Consider the following 19,367-nt stretch of genomic DNA (forward strand, 5'->3'; position numbering starts at 1 on the left):
TACCTTTCTTCCCTGGTTCTAACGCTGATCCACTTGTCCTGACTCGGGAGGAGGCAGATTCCCTGCGACAGAACAGAAGGCCCAGAAATAGCTCCCAGCGTGTGCGTGCCTCACGGAAGGTGGCCGGCGGCCGTGCGGCGGGGAGGCAGTGCTGGGCAAAGCTCTAAATGTGACGTGCGAGAACCAGGGGGCTGGCGGCTGGCGGGGCCGGAGGGTGAGCAGCACGTCACCACGGGGCTGGGAAAGGCAGCAGACTCATACTCTAGGAACCGTGTGTGTGTGTACGTGCACGTGTGTGCTTGCCTGGCACACGCGGTGATGCGTGTCTGCCCAACACACACGGTGAGGAAACGCGAGGCACTCCAGAGCGCATGGAACGTGGGATTGAAAGATCAGTTTATTCTGGTGCAAAAAAAAAATCCACACATAGCGTTGTCAAAATATGCATTTTCCATGAACTTCTTGAAAACCCATCTCCTATATTGTTCCTTTTTTTATTTAAAGATTTGTTTATTTGAAAGTTGGAGTAACACGGGGTGGGGGGTGGGGTCTTCCATCTGATGGTTCACTCCCCAATTGGCCACAATGGCCAGAGTGGCTGGAGCTGCACCAATCTGAAGCCAGGAGCCAGGAGCTTCTTCCAGGTCTCCCACATGGGTGCAGGGGCCCAAGCACTTGGGCCATCTCCTACTGCTTTCCCAGGCCACTGCAGAGAGCAGGATTGGAAGTGGAGCAGCCGGGACTAGAACTGGTGCCCATACAGGATGCCGGTGCTTCAGTCTAGGGCATTAACCCACTGGGCCACAGCACCAGCCCCTCCTATATTGTTCTTAATACAGAATGCAATCCCCAAAGTTTCTGGAGACTAAGGAAAAGACTGGTTTAAAAGCAAGCACGATGAAAACTCAATGAAGCAAAAATTCCAACGCGCACAGATAAGCGTTCAGACCCCGACGATTACAAGATGCAACCTGTGCCGACTGTAGTCTCTCTCTCCCACGTCACAGAGCGGCACCACCGTGCTGGCCAGGGCCGCGGGAGGCCGCGCCGGTCATCCCGCCCTGGGCAGTCAGGTTACAGAGAGCAGCAGGGGCTCCTGAGCACTTGGTCCAGAGCTGTGTGTGACAAGGACACCTTTATCAGCTCAGTGCCCGCGGGGGCAGGGGCTCGTGGGAGAGCTGGTGTGGCAGACAATGGCAGCAGAGGGGACCAGGGTGGGCTGGGGCCTTGCACGCCATGCCCATCACACGGGGGTCCTGAGTGCTCAAGTTCAAATCCAGGGAGCTCTGGACAGTGTCCCCGCCTCACGGAGCAGCCACTCTGGGCTTCGTGGCCGCTGGGCGCCCCGTCTCCACGGAACGCTAAGGAGGGACCTCAGACGGCCACCTGGGCATCGGGGTGTCATGCCTTTGCCATCCCAAAGCACATGTGGCCCCAGAGGCTGGGCTGTGCTGATGCCAAGTGTCTGGCTACCTTGTGCCATGTGGGGGGTGCACGCGTGTTTGTCACAGCGCTGGGGCTGCCTGGCGCGCTCGGCACCCGCCGTGCTGCCGGCCCTCACACTGTCCCCCCCCCGTGCTGGGAGCTGCTGGAGGCGCCACGGCCTGGAAAGGCCACGCGGCTGGGCTTCTGCAGAAGGGAGATCTGGCTTTTATTCTAACACTCACTCACACTTCCAGTTAACGCGGAGAAGCAGGGGCTGGGGTCACTCTCCTAGAAACACCCAAAGCAGCACACACAGGCCGCCGTGGGGGCTGAGTCCCGGGCAGGAGAGGACCTGGAGGGGAGCAGGCCGTGGGCGCCAGGGAGAAGAGGGGCTGCGAGGCGGGAGCCTGGAGATTGGGGAGGGGCCTCTAGTGTTCGTGGGGATTGGCGGGAGGGTGAGGAATGAACTCAAGGCTGTGCCCGGGACAAGACGGCCCCCCCCCATGCTGAAATCCTGGCCCCGGGTGATAGATGGGAGCTGGCTCCGGAGAGGAAGCAGGTCTCACCAGACCACGGACCTGCAGCCCCAGCACCGTGAGACTGGTGCTCTGCCAGGGAGGGGGCCAGGGAGCACCGCCCGCCCTGCGCTCACCCAGGCCTTGGCACGGGCACAGCGCCAGTCTGGGGCAACACTCGCCCAAGGCTCCGCCCTGGGAGGATTCCCATGGCCACGCCGAGATCACAGCGCCTGCTGGGCTCGGGGGCAGCCGCTGTTCTTGACGTGGGCTCAGGAATGCAGAGACAGCCGGCACCCCACGGGGCAGCTGAAAAGCCTCCGTGGTTCCCAGGAGCACCTGTGCGTCTGCTGAAGCCCTCCAGCCCTCACCACACCTCACAAACCCGCAGGGAATGCATCGAGAGCGCCCGCCTGCTGCTTTGCTCCCCAGACGGCTGCACAGGGCTGACCCAGGAGCTGGAACTCAAACCCGGCCTCGCACCTGGGCGGCAGGGACCAAGCCGCCACTGCTGTCTCCCAGGGTGCGCGTTCCCTAGGCCAGCGCCCTCCCCTGGGCAGTCTGTACGTGGCTGAGTAGTTCTCACACAGCCGAGGAGTGCAAGACCACGGCCTGCAGGGCCACCTTTGGTCCCCCCACGCTGTCCTCACCGGGCGTGGGGAGAAGCAAGCTCTCGGGACTCCGCGTGGGAAGCTTCTGCCCTGGTGACTCAGCCCCGGCCCAGCGCCAGCACACAGGGTGAGGGTTCACCGGCGGCAGTGCGGGCAGCCGAGCACGGCAGGCCACAGAGTGCTGCCGGGGCCAGGGGGACGGAGGGGCCACGTCAGACCACGGAGTGCTGCCGGGGCCAGGGGGACGGAGGGGCCACGTTGGGCCATGTCAGACCACGGAGTGCTGCCGGGGCCAGGGGGACGGGGGGGCCACGTCAGACCACGGAGTGCTGCCGGGACAGGGGGACAGGGGGCCACGTTGGGCCACGTTGGACCACGGAGTGCTGCTGGGGCCAGGGGGACGGAGGGGCCACGTCAGACCACCGAGTGCTGCCGGGCCAAGGGGACAGGGGGCCACGTCAGACCACGGAGTGCTGCCGGGGCCAGGGGGACGGAGGGACCACGTCAGACCACGAGTGCTGCCGGGGCCAGGGGGACGGAGGGGCCACGTTGGGCCATGTCAGACCACGGAGTGCTGCCGGGGCCAGGGGGACGGGGGGGGCCACGTCAGACCACGGAGTGCTGCCGGGGCCAGGGGGACGGAGGGGCCACGTTGGGCCATGTCAGACCACGGAGTGCTGCCGGGGCCAGGGGGACGGGGGGGGCCACGTCAGACCACGGAGTGCTGCCGGGGCCAGGGGGACGGAGGGGCCACGTTGGGCCACGTTGGACCACGGAGTGCTGCCGGGGCCAGGGGGATGGAGGGGCCACGTCAGACCACGGAGTGCTGCCGGGGCCAGGGGGGCGGAGGGGCCACGTCAGACCACTGCCGGGGCCAGGGGGACGGAGGGGCCACGTCAGACCATGAGTGCTGCCGGGGCCAGGGGGACAGGGGGCCACGTCAGACCACGAGTGCTGCCAGGGCCAGGGGGACAGGGGGCCACGTCAGACCACGAGTGCTGCCGGGGCCAGGGGGACGGAGGGGCCACGTCAGACCACGAGTGCTGCCGGGGCCACATTGGGCCACACCAGGCCTCGGGGTGCGGCCAGGGCCCCAGGTGCACATTCCTGAGTGAAAACAGTCCTGCATTCCCGTCGGGCGACGTGAGCCGGCTGGGGCCTGTCACAGCATCTGCAGGGACCCGCGCCCTGCAACAGGAGCTGGCAGTGCAGGGCCATGCTGGCCGCCGCGGCACATGCCGGGCTGAATGCTGGCGCTGGGGGCACTCTACTTACACAGGGTTGTGGTGAACCTAAAACTCCTAAAAATACGGCCTAGGTGGCTGCTTTGCAAGTTCAAAGCAGAACGTGGCGGGGCCAGCGTCCCACATGGACACGGGTCCCCGGCTGCTCCACTCCCGATCCAGCGCTCTGCTGTGGCCTGGGAAGGCAGTAGAAGACGGTCCAGGCCCTGGACGCTGCACCCGCCTGGGAGACCCGGGAGAAGCTCCTGGCTCCCGGCTTCGGATCGGCGCAGCCCGGGTGCTGTGGCCGTTTGGGGCGCGAACCAGCGGATGGAAGACCTCTCTGTAGCTCTGCCTCTCAAACTAAATCTTAAAAAAAAAAAAAAAAAGGCAAAAGATGGAAGCGCAAGGAGGAAGCGGAGGGAGGGAAAGGAAATGGGCTAAGCAGAAACCCGGCACAGGCCGACAGGGCTGGCAGTAACCGCCGACACCCGCAGTGCAGCCCAGTGCGCGGCGGGGCCGTGGTCGGCCCGCGGCGAGACGAGACCTGGTTCCCAAGAGTCGCCAACCGGCGAATCGCCGCCCCCGCCCCCCGCGGGGCCCACGCACGAGGTTACCTGCGAAGCTGCCACGCTCGGGGCCCGCGCTCCGGTGCCGGACGTGGCTGGTGCTTCGGGATCTGCCCGCGCCCGGCGCCACAGCCCGCTCGGCCCGCCGCGGGACCCCCACGCCGCGCCACGCCCGGCTTCCTCGGGCGCCGGGTGCGCCATCCCGGCTGCATGCGCCACCAGGGTAGCGTCCCTTCCCCTCTCCCGGCTCGTCACTCCACCTCGGTCACAACAATGGCTGACGCAAAGAAGCCTGCGCGCCGGGGCGCGGGAGCGGCCAAACGCGCCGCGCCTGTCCCCTCCGGGCCACCGTCCCCGGCCCGTCTTCCGGCTTACCTTAAAAAGCTCGCCGCGTCATCGCGTAGGCGGGGGGGCGGGCTCAAGTCAAGCTGGCGGCGTCCATTGGCTGTGCCGGGCCGATGGAGGCGGGGCCAGGCCTCCGTGTGACGTCAGGACGCGGCGGTCAGGACGTCGAAGCCCAAGGAAGACAAGAGCCAGCCGGGTCGCTGAGCGGTGTTGCGGCCGTGGTGGGATCGCCTTGGGCCGTTGCAGACGAATCTCGGGAGCGAACGGCTCTGGTAGGGATGGGGAGCGGTGGGCGGGTGGGCTGCAGCCGCCTCTCCCCTCGGACAGACGCCCCGCCGCCCCGAGGCCCTCGGCCGTCGCAGCAACGGACGTCGTGCGCGAGCGTCGCCAGGGTGTGGCGGAGCAGGGGCCGCCACTGCGCCTGCGCCCCGGCGTCGGGGGCGCGCGGCCGGCCGCCAGCGCGCGTGCGCCGCGGGCCTCGGCTCCCCGCCCCTCCCTCGGAATGCTCGGCGGCGCCCATTGACCTCGCGGTTCTAGGGTGGGGGTGGTGTCGTCCGGGCGACCGGCGGCCCGAGTGCGGTGCCCTCCGGGCGACGGGGCGCGCAGGCACGGCGTGGCGATCCGCGCGGCCTCTGGATGCAGCCGGCGCCCGCGCTTGCCTTGCGGGGCTGGCGGGTGAGCCTCGGATCCCGGGCCGCCCCAGCCTCCCCGCGGGGCCCCGGCTCCGTCTCCCCTGCCCTAGAGCTTCCCCCAGCCCCAGAGCCCCGTGCTTACCCCTCCCCTGTGAGACCTCTGGGTTCCCCAGCCGGATTCACCTTTGACCCCATCCCGGCTTCTCAGGCCCCTGGGAGTTTGGGCTCCTCCGTCCATGTGTTCTCCACCTCACTCTTTTGTTTTAAAGATTTAATTACTTGAGAGGTAGAGAGAGAGGTCTTCCACCCGCTGGCTCACTCCCCAGATGGCCTCAACGGCCGGAGCTGCACTGATCCGAAGCCGGGAGCCAGGAGCTTTTTCTGGGTCTCCCACGCGAGTGCAGGGGCCCAAGCGCTTGGGCCATCTTCTGCTGCTTTCCCAGGCCATAGCAGAGAGCTGGATGGGAAGTGGAGCAGCCGGGACTCGAACCCACGCCCACATGGGATGCTGGCACTGCAGGCGGCGGCTTTATCTGCTGTGCCACGGTGCCGGCCCCCTTCACCTCACTTCATGAAGATGTCCTGGACCTGGCCAGGCAGCCCCAAAGCCTTACCTCCTGACCGCCAGCTTGGGGGACGCCAGCTCTCACCCAGGCCTACCCCTGGTTCTCGGACACCTTCCCCCAGCTGGTCTCCTCTCCCTCCTCAGCGGGTCCTTCTGAAGTCAGTCTAGGTTTCTGTAAGGCCGGATTTCCTTACACAGGGTCCCTCCGCGCTGGGGGTGAGGCGGGGAGGTGCCCCGTGCCGTGGCCCCTGAGTCCAGGCGCTCCCGGTGCCCGCCCCTCCCCTCAGCGCTCTCAGCCTCTGCTCGTTCCAGTGTCTGCCTCCGGAACTGGGGTTCCCTGCTCCCTCGCCCCTTGACAGCCCCCAGGTGGCCCTCAGACTCGGGGGGGGGGTCTCGCTGGCTTCCCTGTGTCCACGTTGTTGCCTCCTGCGCGGCGCTCACGCAGCCCCCACTCCACAGCCGCGCTGCCCGCGTCTGCTCTGCCGCTTGTCCCCGGACAGGCTCCCGCTCCCTCATCTCCCTGACTTGTGCTTCTCCTCACAGACAGTGAAGCAGTCTGGCTCCCGAGGTCCACCCCTCGTGCCCCAAGGTCCAGATGGCGGCCAACGTGGGTGACCAGCGTGGCACGGATTGGTCAGTGGGGCTGGAGGGGCAGGTGGGGCGGGGTGGCCGCCCCGCTGTGTGCGTGCCGTGAGGAGAGGGGCCGTCTCCTGTCACGGAGCTGAGAGTCACGCAGGCCGCCATAACTGGGAAGCGGCCTCCAGTGCTCGGTACTGAGTCCCGTGTTCCCAAGACCACGGTAACCCGCCGCCTGTGCGGGCTGCCCGTGTCTGTCCTCGGCACGGCTCACCCTGGCCTGCGCGTGCTGGGCCTGGGTGGCCCCTCCCCGGGCGGTCTCTGTCCCCCACGCAGGGGTCAGGATCCGGCTGTTGCCCCTGCCTCGGCCCCTGTGTGCTGACGCGGGTCGCTTCTCCGCAGGTCCTCGCAGTACAGCATGGTGGCGGGGGCAGGCCGCGAGAATGGCATGGAGGCCCCCATGCACGAGAACCCGGAGTGGGAGAAGGCTCGCCAGGCCCTGGCCAGCATCAGCAAGGCGGGGGCCGCCGGCAGCTCCAAGGCCAGCAGCAATGGGCCTGTGACCAGCGCGCAAGTGAGAAGGCCGCACAGGGGCTGGGGACCCCCCGCGGGGGCTTGCTGTGGGGGAGCCAGGGCTTGGGGTCCTGATAGCGCTCTGGGGTACGTCACAGAGTCTGACGAGCGGGAAGCATCCAGCCGAGACGCGGTGCTGGGCAGGGCCCTGGGCGCTCCCGACAGGATGGGCTTGGTGCCGGCCTTGGCAGGGTCTCCGCCCTAGAGAGGCCGCCCTGGCGGCCGCGGGCTCACGCCGCCGGCCCTGTCTCCGCAGTACGTGGCGCAGGCGGAGGCCCTGCAGCAGCAGCACTACTACCAGTGGTACCAGCAGTACAGCTACGCCTACCCCTACGGCTACTACTACCCCATGGTGAGTGCGCCCGGCGCTGCCGCCCGCGGGCCCGGCCCGGCGGCGTGTGTGCGTGGTCTGAGTGCAGCCCTCGGGGAGGCGCGGGCTGCGCGCTCCCTTCTGTGCTCTCCTGCTGTCAGGAGAGCTGCACCCGAGCGGTTGTCGGAGCGTCCCCCGTGGGGTGACGAGGCTTCTCTGTTTCTTTTTTTTCTTGAAAACGCCCGAGGGGATTTGAGAGAGGCGAGAAAACGCCCGAGGGGCGAGGGATAGCGGAGGACCTGGGCTGTGCACGGCCCCGAGCGGGAGCGCGGGGCGGCTCGCGCGGCCCCTGATGCCTCCCCTCCCTCCCTTGGCAGAGCATGTACCAGAGCTACGGCTCCCCCTCGCAGTATGGGATGGGCAGCTCCTATGGCTCAGCCACACCCCAGCAGCCGTCAGCCCCCCAGCACCAAGGGGCTCTGAACCAGGTAACCCGCAGCCGCGCCCCGCCCCGTGCGTTTGGAGCGGACTGGTGGTGAGGAGTCGCCCGCATGATGCAGCTGCTCGGGGCCCGTGTTGTCTGGCCGAGCACCGCCCAGTCCGGGAATGAGGGCACAAAGTGACGTTCTTGGGCCCAGGGTGGATTTAGGGCTCGGGCAAGGCCAGGGCTGAGGTGTTAGAGAGAGGTCATGGGGCAGCCCGTCTCCTGTTTGCCCTGCACACTGTGCACGCGTGTGAGCCGGCTGGCGTGCAGCTCGGAGGAGAGTGGAGCTGACACCGGAGGCCAGTAGACTGGTCTGGGCCAGGCGTGCACGCACACACAGGCACACCCAGTCCGACTTAGGCCAGTAGCTGTCTGTTTCTCAGCTACGGTGGGGGGGGCGGCAGCCTCGCTGTCGCTTCACTGAGCGTCGGTGGTCACGTGTGTGTCTTGACATGACACCGCCAGTGTGGCGTGCTGTGGGTGGCTGCTAAGGTGCAGCCGGCCGTGGGGGAGTTGCCCAGTCCCTGGCCTGAGCCTTCTCAGCGCGTGGCCCTCCGCGCTGCCCAGGGTGCGGAAGGGGTCCCTGGGAAGGCCAGGCGAGCTGGGCGCTGAGGGCTGTGGGCACAGGGCAGCAGCAGGGCCTCCCCCGCATTGAGTGCCTGCTTCCTCCTGCAGCCTCCGGTCCCCGGCCTAGAGGAGAGCATGGGCTACCAGGCCCCACCGCAGCAGCTGCCGGCCGCCCAGCCCCCGCAGCCCTCCAACCCCTCGCATGGGGCGCACGCCTTGAGCAGCGGCCCTCAGCCCGGCACAGCCCCCACCACACAGCACAGCCAGGCGGGGCCCGCCGTGGGCCAGGCCTATGGGCCACACAACTACACGGAGCCAGCCAAGCCCAAGAAGGGGCAGCAGCTGTGGAACCGCATGAAGCGTGAGTTGGCGACCAGGGAGGCAGGGGCGACACAGCGGCGTGCCGGGCTGAGCTGCTCTGGCGCTGCGCTTGGCGCAGGGAGGCTGTCCTGCTCTTGGCCTTCCGCCCGTCCTCGCAGGGTCCATTCTGCGTTTCCCAGGAGCCCCCCGCCCCATGCGTGTGCGTGCGTGTGCGCATGCATGTGGGTGTGCGCGGCTGATCTTAGCTCCTGCTGCCCTTACAGCAGCCCCTGGGACTGGAGGCCTCAAGTTCAACATCCAGAAGCGGCCGTTTGCCGTCACCAACCAGAGCTTCGGCTCCAGCGCCGAGGCCCAGCACAGCGGCTTCGGCCCCCAGCCCAGCCCTGAGAAAGCTCAGAACCACAGGTGACGCCCCGCCCGCCCCCCGCAGGCCCTCGGGTCGGCTGCAGCCCAGCAGCCGGCTTCCCACCTCGAGCCCCGCTGTGGGGACGGGAGAGGGTCCTCCCCGCGTCCCTGTGCGCGCTGAGACAGAGCCGCGGCCACCTGGGTGCTTTGGCACGGGTCGGCCCCCACTGAGTGCATGACCGCTCTGGCCCGCAGCGGGCCCGCCGCCCGGGGCGGCCTGTCCGGGAAGCCCGACGACTGGCCACAGGACATGAAGGAGTACGTGGAGCGCTGCTTCACCGCCTGCGAGTCGGAGGAGGACAAGGACCGCACGGAGAAGCTGCTCAAGGAGGTGCTGCAGGCCCGGCTGCAGGACGGCTCGGCCTACACCATCGACTGGAGCCGCGAGCCGCTGCCAGGGTGAGTGCCGCAGCTCCAGCGGGGGCCGAGGCCAGGGAGGGCCCCAAGGGGGCTTCCTGGGTGGGGACCCTGGGTACAGGGCTGCTGGTGCGGTGGGCGGGGCTCCTGCAGGTGCTGCCGGCCTGGTGACGCCCCGCCCTGCTGTGTCCTCAGGCTGACGCGGGAGCCTGTGGCTGAGAGCCCCAAGAAGAAGCGGTGGGAAGCCCCTAGCAGCCTTCACCCTCCCCGCGGGGCAGGCTCAGCGGCAAGGGGCGGGGGTGCCCAGGCCCAGCGAGGGACCCCGGGGGCTGGGGGCGCTGGCCGGCCCCGGGGCAGCAGCTTCGCCAAGTTCGGCAACCGCAACGTGTTCATGAAGGACAACAGCTCCTCCTCCAGCACGGACTCCCGCTCCCGCTCCTCCTCCCGCTCCCCGGCCCGCCACTTCCGCAGAAGGTACGGGGGCTCCCGGGGTGTGCGGGCCTGACCTCGGACTCCCGCTCCTCCCGCCCGGTTCCTGGCCCGCCACTTCCGCAGAAAGTGGGAGGTCTCCCGGCGGGCTGGGGGTGCGCAGCGGGCCTGACCTCCGACTTCTCCCCCAGCGACTCCCACTCAGACTCCGACAGCTCCTACTCGGGGAACGAGTGCCACCCTGTGGGCCGCAGGAACCCACCCGCCAAGGGCCGGGGCGGGCGGGGCGCCCACATGGACCGGGGCCGAGGCCGGGCGCAGCGTGGGAAGAGGTGAGCCTGCAGAGGAGGGCTGGGGGGCAGAGGCAAGGGGCAGCTGGCCGTGCCTGCCCCTCACCCGCTTGCCTTCCTCCCAGGCACGACCTTGCGCCCACCAAGCGCAGCCGCAAAAAGATGGCCGCGCTGGAGTGTGAGGACCCGGAGCGGGAGCTGAAGAAGCAGAGGCGCGCGGCGCGCTTTCAGCACGGGCACTCGCGCCGCCTGCGCCTGGAGCCCCTGGTGCTGCAGATGGGCAGCCTGGAGAGCGGCGGGGCCGACCCCGACTGGCAGGAGCTGCAGATCGTGGGCACGTGCCCCGACATCACCAAGCACTACCTGCGACTCACCTGTGCCCCGGACCCTTCCACCGTGCGCCCTGTGGCGGTGAGTGGGGGGGCGCGGGCCTGGCCTGAGGCATGTAGCCCCTGGAGTCACAGAGGTGGCGGGGGGCAGCCACGTGCCTGGCTTCCTGCAGCTGGGGTGCCGCCGAATTGCAGGGTCACCTGTTCCCTCCGGTCCTGGCCTGCCTGCCTGCGAGGGGGTTCCCGTGTGATGCACACTCAGCTGTGGGGTCGCAGTTGTCCTTCTGTGGGTTTGTGTGGGAGTGTGCCACGCGCGGGTGCCCGCCCTCCCCTGAAGCTGCCGCCTGAGCTGTCGTGGGCCCCTCCCAGGTCCTGAAGAAGTCGCTGTGCATGGTCAAGGCGCACTGGAAGGAGAAGCAGGACTACGCGTTTGCCTGCGAGCAGATGAAGTCCATCCGGCAGGACCTGACGGTGAGGCAGGGGCCCAGCGGCTGGCGGCGGCCGTCCTACCCCTGCACCGCTCGGCCTCACCCACGCGCTCTCCCCTGCCCCAGGTGCAAGGCGTCCGCACCGAGTTCACGGTAGAAGTGTACGAGACCCACGCCCGCATTGCCTTGGAGAAGGTGAGCTGGCGGTACGGGCCTGCCCCTGCGCTGCTGCGGCCCCTGCGCTGCTGTGGCCTCAGCTGCTGCCCGTGCCCCTCCACGCCCCTGCCCTCCAGGGTGACCACGAAGAGTTTAACCAGTGCCAGACACAGCTCAAGTCGCTGTACGCAGAGAACCTGCCGGGCAACGTGGGTGAGTTCACGGCCTACCGGATCCTCTACTACATCTTCACCAAGAACTCAGGAGGTGAGAGGCGCGGCCCTGGACAGGGTGTGTGGGAGACTGGTGTGTGTGGTTGTGTGTGTGTATGACGGGTGTGGTGTGTGTGTGTGTGCGGTGTCTGTGGTGTGTGGGGTATGTGTGCACATGTGTGTGTTGGGTGTGCATGCACATGCTTGTGTGCGGTGTGTGCTTGTGTGTCTGTGTGTCTGTGTGCATGTGCCCGCAGGGCCCAGGGCGAGCCCGGCCCAGTGTGTGTGTGTGGGTGCCCGCAGGGCCCAGGGCGAGCCCGGCCCAGTGTGTGTGTGTGGGTGCCCGCAGGGCCCAGGGCGAGCCCGGCCCAGTGTGTGTGTGTGTGGGTGCCCGCAGGGCCCAGGGCGAGCCCGGCCCAGTGTGTGTGTGTGGGTGCACGCAGGGCCCAGGGCGAGCCTGGCCCAGTGTTTGTGGGTGCACGCAGGGCCCAGGGCGAGCCCGGCTAGCTGCGCTTCCTTTGTCTTGGGCCCAGTGTGTCTGTGTGTGTGGGGGGGGTGTCTGTGCGTGCAGGGCCCAGGCGAGCCCTGCTGAGCTGCGCCCCCTCTGTCCTGGCGCAGACATCACCACGGAGCTGGCGTACCTCACGCGGGAGCTGAAGGCAGACCCTTGCGTGGCTCACGCCCTGGCGCTGCGGGCAGCCTGGGCCCTGGGCAATTATCACCGCTTCTTCCGGCTCCACGGCCGCGCGCCCTGTATGTCTGGCTACCTGGTGGACAAGTTTGCAGACCGGGAGCGCAAAGCTGCCCTCAAGGCAATGATCAAAACGTATGTGGCACTGCGCCCTCCTGCCCTCTGCCCTCGTGGCCCCGCGGCCTCTGGTCCCCCGAACCTGTCGTTGACGACTCCTGGCCCGCTGGCCTCCCCGCTGCTCTGTCAGCTCTCCCTCCTCACCGCTTCCTTCCACGTGGGCCTCTGGACGCCCGCCTCCTGCGTCCTGGGCCCCCTCCCCCACTTGTCTGCCCCTCCCTTCCTCCTGTTCCGGGCAGCCTGCACCTGCTGTGTTGTCTTCCCTGTGAGATCTGCCCGGTCTCATGCAGCCTATGGCTAACCCCCACTCTAGAGAGAAACCAGACCAGGCGACCCCTGCTCCCGGCTGCTTCTGGTCCCATGGGGCCAGGCCCTGTTCCCTCTCCCTGTGAGAGTGCCAGAAAAGTGTAGGGACATGGATGGGATGCGGGCCAGCCACACCGCGGGCAGTGGGGATGGCCAGTGATGGGCCGGGCCCCGCCCACTGAGCCCGACCTGTGTTCACTGGGCTTTGGTGTCTGGGGTGGGGCCTCGGGGGCCGGGTGGAAAGGCGTGACTCCTGTTGAGAGCCAGGGTTGTCAGCCCCGGGGACGCCGGGCAATGTCAGGACACACTTCTGTTGTCTCAGCTGGGGAGGTGACACCGTGTCCATGCAGAGTCCGCTGGCCTGCCTGTGGTTTGCTGAGGTTAGCAGCCCTGGCCAGAGGCTGGTGGCTGCTCCGGGGGCCCCTGAATGCCAGCTGGCTGGCCTGGCCTTTCCAGGAAGGGATTAGGGAGCCACAGCATGGCCTAGAGCCGCCGTGCAGGATCTCGCCTGGGAGACACAGAGCCAGGGTTGGGGCCACCAGTACACGGCCTTCCGCGTGCCTCCTTTGTGTGCGGCTGCCTTGGCCGGCCACACAGCCACGAGTGTCCCCTGTGGTGGAGTCCTGGTCCGTCCTGGACCGTGCTCTCCCAGCGCCCTTCCACTTGGGGCGTGCCTGTGACCACTCCTGCTGGGGCCCAGAGGCTGGCGTGGGCAGGGTGGGAGTGGGCCCTCCTGTCCCAGGGCCACGGCGAAGCCTGGGCTTTGCCGGCGGGTGCACGGCCACCCCCGAGTCCTGGGCCGGGTGGCCATGTGCCATCGTAGGCCAGGAACCCGAGTTAGCGGCAGCTCAGGGAACTGCTGCTGCCCAGCCCCTGGCGAGTGAGCATCCAGACCCGCCGTCCCCTGCCCGCCCCCTTTCCTCCTGGCCCCCTGCGCAGGTAAGTGAGGGCGAGGGGGGGCACAGCTGGGGACTGGGGCCGCCAGCCCCACCCCGGGCCCCCCCGAGCCCCGAGGTGGGGAGGTGGGGTGGCTGGGCAGCAGAGCACAGTGTGCTGAGTCCCGGGGGGCCCGAATGGGGGGCGCCCATCCCTGCCGGTGGGGCCCTCCCCCGCTCCTGCCCGCCTCATCACGTTCTCCTCTTGTCTCCGTAGCTTCCGCCCTGCGCTGCCTGTCTCCTACCTGCAGGCCGAGCTGGCCTTCGAGGGCGAGGCCGCCTGCCAGGCCTTCCTAGAGCCCCTGGGCCTGGCCTACACGGGCCCCGACAACTCCAGCATCGACTGCCGCCTCAGCCTGGCGCAGCTGTCCGCCTTCTGAGCACACACCGGCGCGGGGCGGGGGCGGGCACGGCCCCCCAGCGCCACCCCGCAGATTTTGCTTTTGAGCCATGGACTTGGGTTGTAAATTAAGTCGTGGGGCGCAGGCTCCAGGATGAGCGGCTGCCCCGCCCCGCCTCGGGGCGTCTGTACAGAGATTTTTTCTACGTTTTTATTTTTTGCCTCCAGGGGTGGGGTTGCGGGAGGAGGGCGGGCGGCGGGCGGGTGTGGTCTGCAGGCCGCTGCCCGCCTTCGGCCTCCACTAATGCTGTCTCAGTGTTTTCTCTCTCTCTTTCTCGAGCTGCACTCCGGCACGCGGCCGTCGCCCGGCCCGTCCCACGCCGGGGGGCCAGCGGGAAGAAGACAGGCCGTCCAGCCCGGCCCGCTCGGCGGGGGCGCCCGCAAACCAGCCCACCGCCCGCCTCGTCACAGACTCTTGTTGCCAGCCCTCCGGGGCCTCAGCGTTTGGGGTGAGGGGAGCTGCGTAGAGACTGTGCCCCACCCTCGCCCCCACCCCAGAAACGCCGCTGCCGCCACCGCCGCCGCCACCGTCACCGTCGCCGCGCACGGAGGACCCCGGAGGCCATCGCGGGAGCTCGCCGGCCGGGCCGCCTCGTCTCAAGTTGTATTAAGTTGTCTCCGTGTCCCCCTCCCCCGCCCCAATGTCTCTTCTGATTTCTCCCTCCCCTCCCTCCCCCCCTCCCTCGGTTCAGCACAGGTAAAGCGGCTCCCCCCCCTCCATGGATCACCGCTCACGTCATGTTTCCTTCTCTTTCTTTATGTGTGTGTTGATTTCAGTTGTTTTTTCTTCTCCCTCCCCTTTCTTTTGGCCCTCCCTCCCTCTTCCGCCATGTAACGGAGGCGCGAGCTTGCAAACCGGGCTGCCTCCTCCGGACGGCCGCCGCCGCCTCCGCCTCCCCCCCCACCCCCCCTCCATTCTTCCCTTGGAGCGCTGCACACCGTTTGGAAGCTTGAGAGAAACCAAATTAAAGAGAAAGAGAGAGAGCGCGCTTTGCCCCTTCCAGTGTGAGGGCCCCCCAGGTCAGCCGAGGGGGATCTCAGCCAGGGGCTGGTAGGCGCCCCCCGCCCTGCCCATGCGGCACAGGCAGAGTGTCCGCAGGGGCCGGCTCCACAGCTCCCGGCTCAGGCTGCAGCCGGGCCCCACGAGCGGGAGGCGGGCGCTGCACCCCCTGGGCACCTTGGCTAGGGTGAGGTGGGGGCGCAGGCCCCCCGGAGGCTGCAGTACCCGAAGCCCGTCGGCCTCCAGCCTCCGGCTCAGAGCTTGCGCCATGCTGTCCAGAGGGGGGTCGGGCAGGGCACAGAGCACATGGTGGCCCAGGAGCACCGGGTCGCCAAAAGTCAGCTGTGGCGGTGCCTGAAGGCCTGGGGCTGCCAGCGCCCGCCTCAGAGCGCCCGTCGCTGCCGCCTCCTCCCCCGTGCCCACCAGTCGCAGCAGGGCCACGGTCAGGTGCAGGGCCTGTGTGGGCACCAGGAACGGGGCGCAGGACGGGGCCACTTGGAGCAGCTGCTGCTGGGCCTTGGCCACCGCGTCCTGTAGCCCGGGCTCGGTCACCATGAGGGCCACGAAGTGCGTGGGGCGGGGCTGACGAGGCGCTGCTGCACTAGCCACACCGGTGTCTCCGACGTCCATGAGCCAGGCCTCCGAACCCCACCCCCGGGCCGCCGGGGCCTGCGTCTCCTCCAGGCCTGGGAGCTCCGCGCTCGGTGTCTGAGCTTGGGTTCCGGGGTCGTGAACCCTGCCCGGCCCGCACTCCCAGAGCGCTGTCCAGGCTGGCTTTCTACTCCCTCCACCCTGGGCAACCTGGGCCTCCGGTCCCGCGGGCCCAGCGGCGTTCCCCTGTTTGTTCAGGGCCGCACGCGCGCCCCCGCCGTCTTGGGCAGCCGTGCCTCCGTGCGCGTCCCCGCCGTCTTGGGCGTCCGTGTTCTGCCGCACGCCCCCGCCGTCCTGGGCGTCTGTGCCTTCGCGCTCGTCCCCGTCTTCGTGCCCGCTCGCGCCGTCCGGGGCGTCCGCGTCCTGTTGCGCGCCCCCGCCGTCCGGGGCGTCCGTGTCCTGTTGCGCGCCCCCGCCGTCCGGGGCGTCTGTGTCCTGTTGCGCGTCCCCACTGTCCTGGGCGTCCGTGTCCTGTTGCGCGCTCCCGCCGTCCTGGGCGTCCCCGCCTTCACGCTCGTCCCCGCCGGCGTCTAGCGCGTCGAGGATGGTGGGCCCGCGGCCGGCCGCCGCGCCGGACCCGAACACCAGGTCGGTGCGCGAGGCGCGGTCCCACACGGTGCGGCCGCGGAAGCGGAAGTAGCGCACGCGGTGCTGCGGCACGGCCAGCACGCCCGGCCCGAGCGCGGCCAGCGGCTCGTCCCAGCAGAAGGCAGTGAAGGGCTCCTCGCGCACGCCCAGAAAGCGGTCGGCGTAGCCCACCGTGAAGTCAGCGGGGTCGAGGCGCGGGTCCCAGCGGATGCGCTGGACGACGGCCGCGGCCGTGCGCATGGGCGGCTTCTTGGCCCCAGCCTCGGCCCCGGCCTGCGGCTCGCGGCTGGGCGGCGCCGGCGCGCCGGGGTGCGGCTGGCGGCAGCGGGCGCCGAAGCGGCAGCGGCCCTCCAGGAAGAAGCGGCAGGCGGGCGGCGCGGGCTCGGCGGAGGCCGCCGCCATGGTGCTGGCGCGCGCAGGCCGTCCGGGCGCTCGCGGGACTCTGACCCCGTCGGCCCCTCGCGGAGGAGCCGCCTGCGCCGCCCGGGTCCTCCGCCCCAGGGCTGTCCCCGCGCCCCGCCCCCTGGGGCGCACCGATGACAGCCCCGCCCCCTGGGGGCCGCCCCAGCTGGGCCCCGCCTCGTTCCCAGTGGCGTATGCGCGCCCCGCCCCCTGGGGGCCGCCCCAGCCTGGCCCCGCCCCAACCCTGCTGTTTTACGTGCGCCCCGCCCCCACTCAGGCGTTCACCTGTGCGCCCCGCCCGTCCCGGCCTGCGGGGCGGGGGACGTTAACCTGCCCAGGTAAGTCTACTCGCCGCCCTCCCCAGCCAGGCCAGAGTTCTTGGCTTTTCCCCGTGAGCTGCACCGGGCAGGAGGCCGGCGGGACATAGTCCTCGGCTGGCCCCAGGCGTCCAGCCCGCAGTGCGAACCCGGGACCCCGTGCGGCCCAGGGCGGCGCTGGGCCAGCATCCGAGACTTCACTGTGTAGCCACGCCGCTGCCGCCTGGCCGCGCCCTCGGTTGGACCACCACATGACCACGCCCCCAGGAGAACCACCGTGTGACCACGCCCCCGCCGGCCTGGCCACGCCCTCAGGGAGGGCACCAACTGGCTACGCCCTGATCACGCCCTGACCAGCAAAGCTCTGAGCGTCTCTGCGGGCCGGGCGGCCGCATCGTCCCTCACGAACCCCCGGGGCGCACCCCCAGACGGACGGAGTGGAGCGGCGGCCGGGGCGCGCGCGCAGACGCACGCCCTCAGGCACGCGCACGCACGGGCTGCCCGCGCACGCCCGCGAGCCCGGCTTCCCCGCGTCTGTGGAGAGCCGCGAGGCCCGGACCGGCGCGAGCGTCCCCGGCGGCCGGGGCTCTGCGCTGTCGCGCGGGGACGCCTCCCAGACGGCGGCGGAGCGTGCCGGCGCGGCTTGCCCCAGGCCGGGGCGCGGGCTCCGTGGCTTCTCCTGTGCTTCATGGTCGTCTTGTGCAGCGCTGGGCTCGCTCGCTGGTGACCTCGGGCCGCCGTTGCCACGAGCGTGCGCCGCGGTGGGTCCGGAAGGCCGTGCCGGACACTGGGCTGGGCAGGGGCGTGGCCGACCCACTCCCTGGCCTGGGAGGTGGGAGACGCCCGTGGGGATGGCCCCTAGGCCGCGCGTGGGGCGACATCAGTGGCTCGGGGCGTCCCCGTCGCAGTGCCCGGGTCCCAGCTGCCCACCCGGCTTCCAGCTGGCTTGGGCCCCGCCGCACACGCGGGACACCTGCGCTGTGCTCCGGATGTTGGGGGCGCGTGGGGAGTGAACCAGCGGGTGAAAGGTGGAGCGCTCTCACTGTTTCTCTGCCTTTAAAATAAAGTGAAATAGCTAACTAACTAACTAACTTGCTTTACAGGTAAGTTAATTCTGGTGCAAAAGAATTTTGAAATCCATGTGTAGCTTTTCCTAATACGCATTTTCCATAAACTTTTTAAAAGATCTGTGTATGTGTAGATGTCTTTCTTTTTAAGATTTATTTATTTATTTTAAAGAGTTACACAGAGAGGAAGAGAGCCAGAGCCAGAGAGAGAGAAAGGTCTTCCATCCGATGGTTCACTCCCCAAATGGCCGGAGCTGCACCGATCCAAAGTCAGGAGCCAGGAGCTTCTTCCAGGTCTCCCACGCGGGTGCAGGGGCCCAAGGACTTGGGCCATCGTCCACTGCCTTCCCAGGCTAGATCAGAAGTGGAGCAGCTGGGACTCGAACCAGCGCCCATATGGGATGCCAGCACTGCAGGTGGTGGCTTTACCCGCTACGCCACAGCACCAGCCCCCTGGCCGGTTCCTTCCCTGTGTGGGGGTGACCTCAGTGTGAGCCCCTCTCAGGGGCCCATGGGGCACCAGGCACCCAGGAACGCGGAGTCCCCCAGGCTGCGAGGGCAAAAGCACAGGCCCCCCAGCCTTCCTAGCCCTTCAGAGTTCACCTCTAGGATCGGAAGCTGGGAAAGCCGGGGCTCGGGGCTGGGCTGGGTGGACCGGCCGTGCAGAGGGCGGGGCTGGATGGGGCGGAGCTTCAGTCTGGCCCGGGAGCCGCCGGGTCAGCACATGTGTTGGACCTTGCTGGCCGGGAGCCAGGCGGGCCCCGGGCTGGACTCAGCACCCAGAGCGCACGGTGTCTGCAAGTTGCAGTCTCTCTTAAGTACTTGTGACTGATGTGAAAGGAGACCCTCCACGCTGTCTCCCCAGCCCAGAGATGGAGCCCGTGCCGGCTTCACGCCCCGTGCAGCCCTGCGAGCCGGCTTCTCTGCTGTCTTCCAGGTTCAGTCACACGGCAGCGTGTGTGGGGGCCGCGCACACGCATGTTGACATCCACGCAGAGCTGAGGAGCGTGGCGGACAGCGCGGGGGTGGCGGTCCTGTCCAGTAAGCTTGGACTCCACGTGGCAGCTGGAAACCGAGGCTGAGTGAGGCTCACAGCCTCGACTGCGTGTGCAGCCACCTTGCGGTGTGGCAGAGTGCTCCCGGGACTCCCAGGGGTGGGGGCACTGTGCCCCTCACAGTGACCTCCAGGTCAGGGGCGGAATGGCGGTGCAGCAGGGGTCCAGCCCTGGTCCCACTCGCAGAAGGGCCAGGCCGTTTAATGCCGGACAGACGCCCATTTGAAATTTGTCATCATTTGGAAGGAGAGACCATTGTCCAGGCTCATTTGATGTGGACCCCACAGGTAAGTCATCAGTTCCAGAGGGAAGTGCGGGGGGGACAGAGGCCTGGGACAAAGCTCACCGTCTGCGAGAACAGAAGAAGGGGTAGGGGGGAGTCACTGAGGGCAGGAGAGGGGGTGGGGGAGTCACAGAGGCAGGAGAGGAGGTGGGAGGTCACTGGAGGCAAGAGAGGGGGTGGGGGTCACAGAGAGCAGGAGGGGGGGTGCGGGGGTCACTGGAGGCAGGAGAGGG

At 68.6% G+C, this 19,367-nt stretch overlaps 2 protein-coding genes across 7 annotated transcripts; one reads left to right on the forward strand and one right to left on the reverse strand.

The window, feature by feature from the left end:
- The first annotated feature begins 4,825 nt into the window (after window positions 1–4,825).
- LENG8 (leukocyte receptor cluster member 8) lies at window positions 4,826–14,756 on the forward strand. Of its 6 annotated transcripts, XM_070061845.1 has the most exons (16): window positions 4,827–4,960; window positions 6,429–6,518; window positions 6,864–7,035; window positions 7,291–7,386; window positions 7,722–7,832; window positions 8,504–8,756; window positions 8,980–9,121; window positions 9,317–9,520; window positions 9,674–9,952; window positions 10,099–10,239; window positions 10,323–10,608; window positions 10,896–10,997; window positions 11,081–11,149; window positions 11,248–11,377; window positions 11,941–12,148; window positions 13,589–14,756. In XM_070061845.1, exons 2-16 carry the CDS (start codon window positions 6,481–6,483, stop codon window positions 13,749–13,751), a joined length of 2,394 nt encoding a protein of 797 aa, XP_069917946.1. In that variant the 5' UTR covers window positions 4,827–4,960; window positions 6,429–6,480; the 3' UTR covers window positions 13,752–14,756.
- LENG9 (leukocyte receptor cluster member 9) lies at window positions 14,669–16,531 on the reverse strand. The gene has a single exon (XM_070062017.1). The coding sequence runs from the start codon at window positions 16,410–16,412 to the stop codon at window positions 14,793–14,795; it is 1,620 nt and encodes a 539-aa protein (XP_069918118.1). The 5' UTR covers window positions 16,413–16,531; the 3' UTR covers window positions 14,669–14,792.
- Window positions 16,532–19,367: the final 2,836 nt, after the last annotated feature.

Source organism: Oryctolagus cuniculus, chromosome 18 (genome assembly GCF_964237555.1).
Source record: "Oryctolagus cuniculus chromosome 18, mOryCun1.1, whole genome shotgun sequence".
Classification (NCBI taxonomy): domain Eukaryota; kingdom Metazoa; phylum Chordata; class Mammalia; order Lagomorpha; family Leporidae; genus Oryctolagus; species Oryctolagus cuniculus.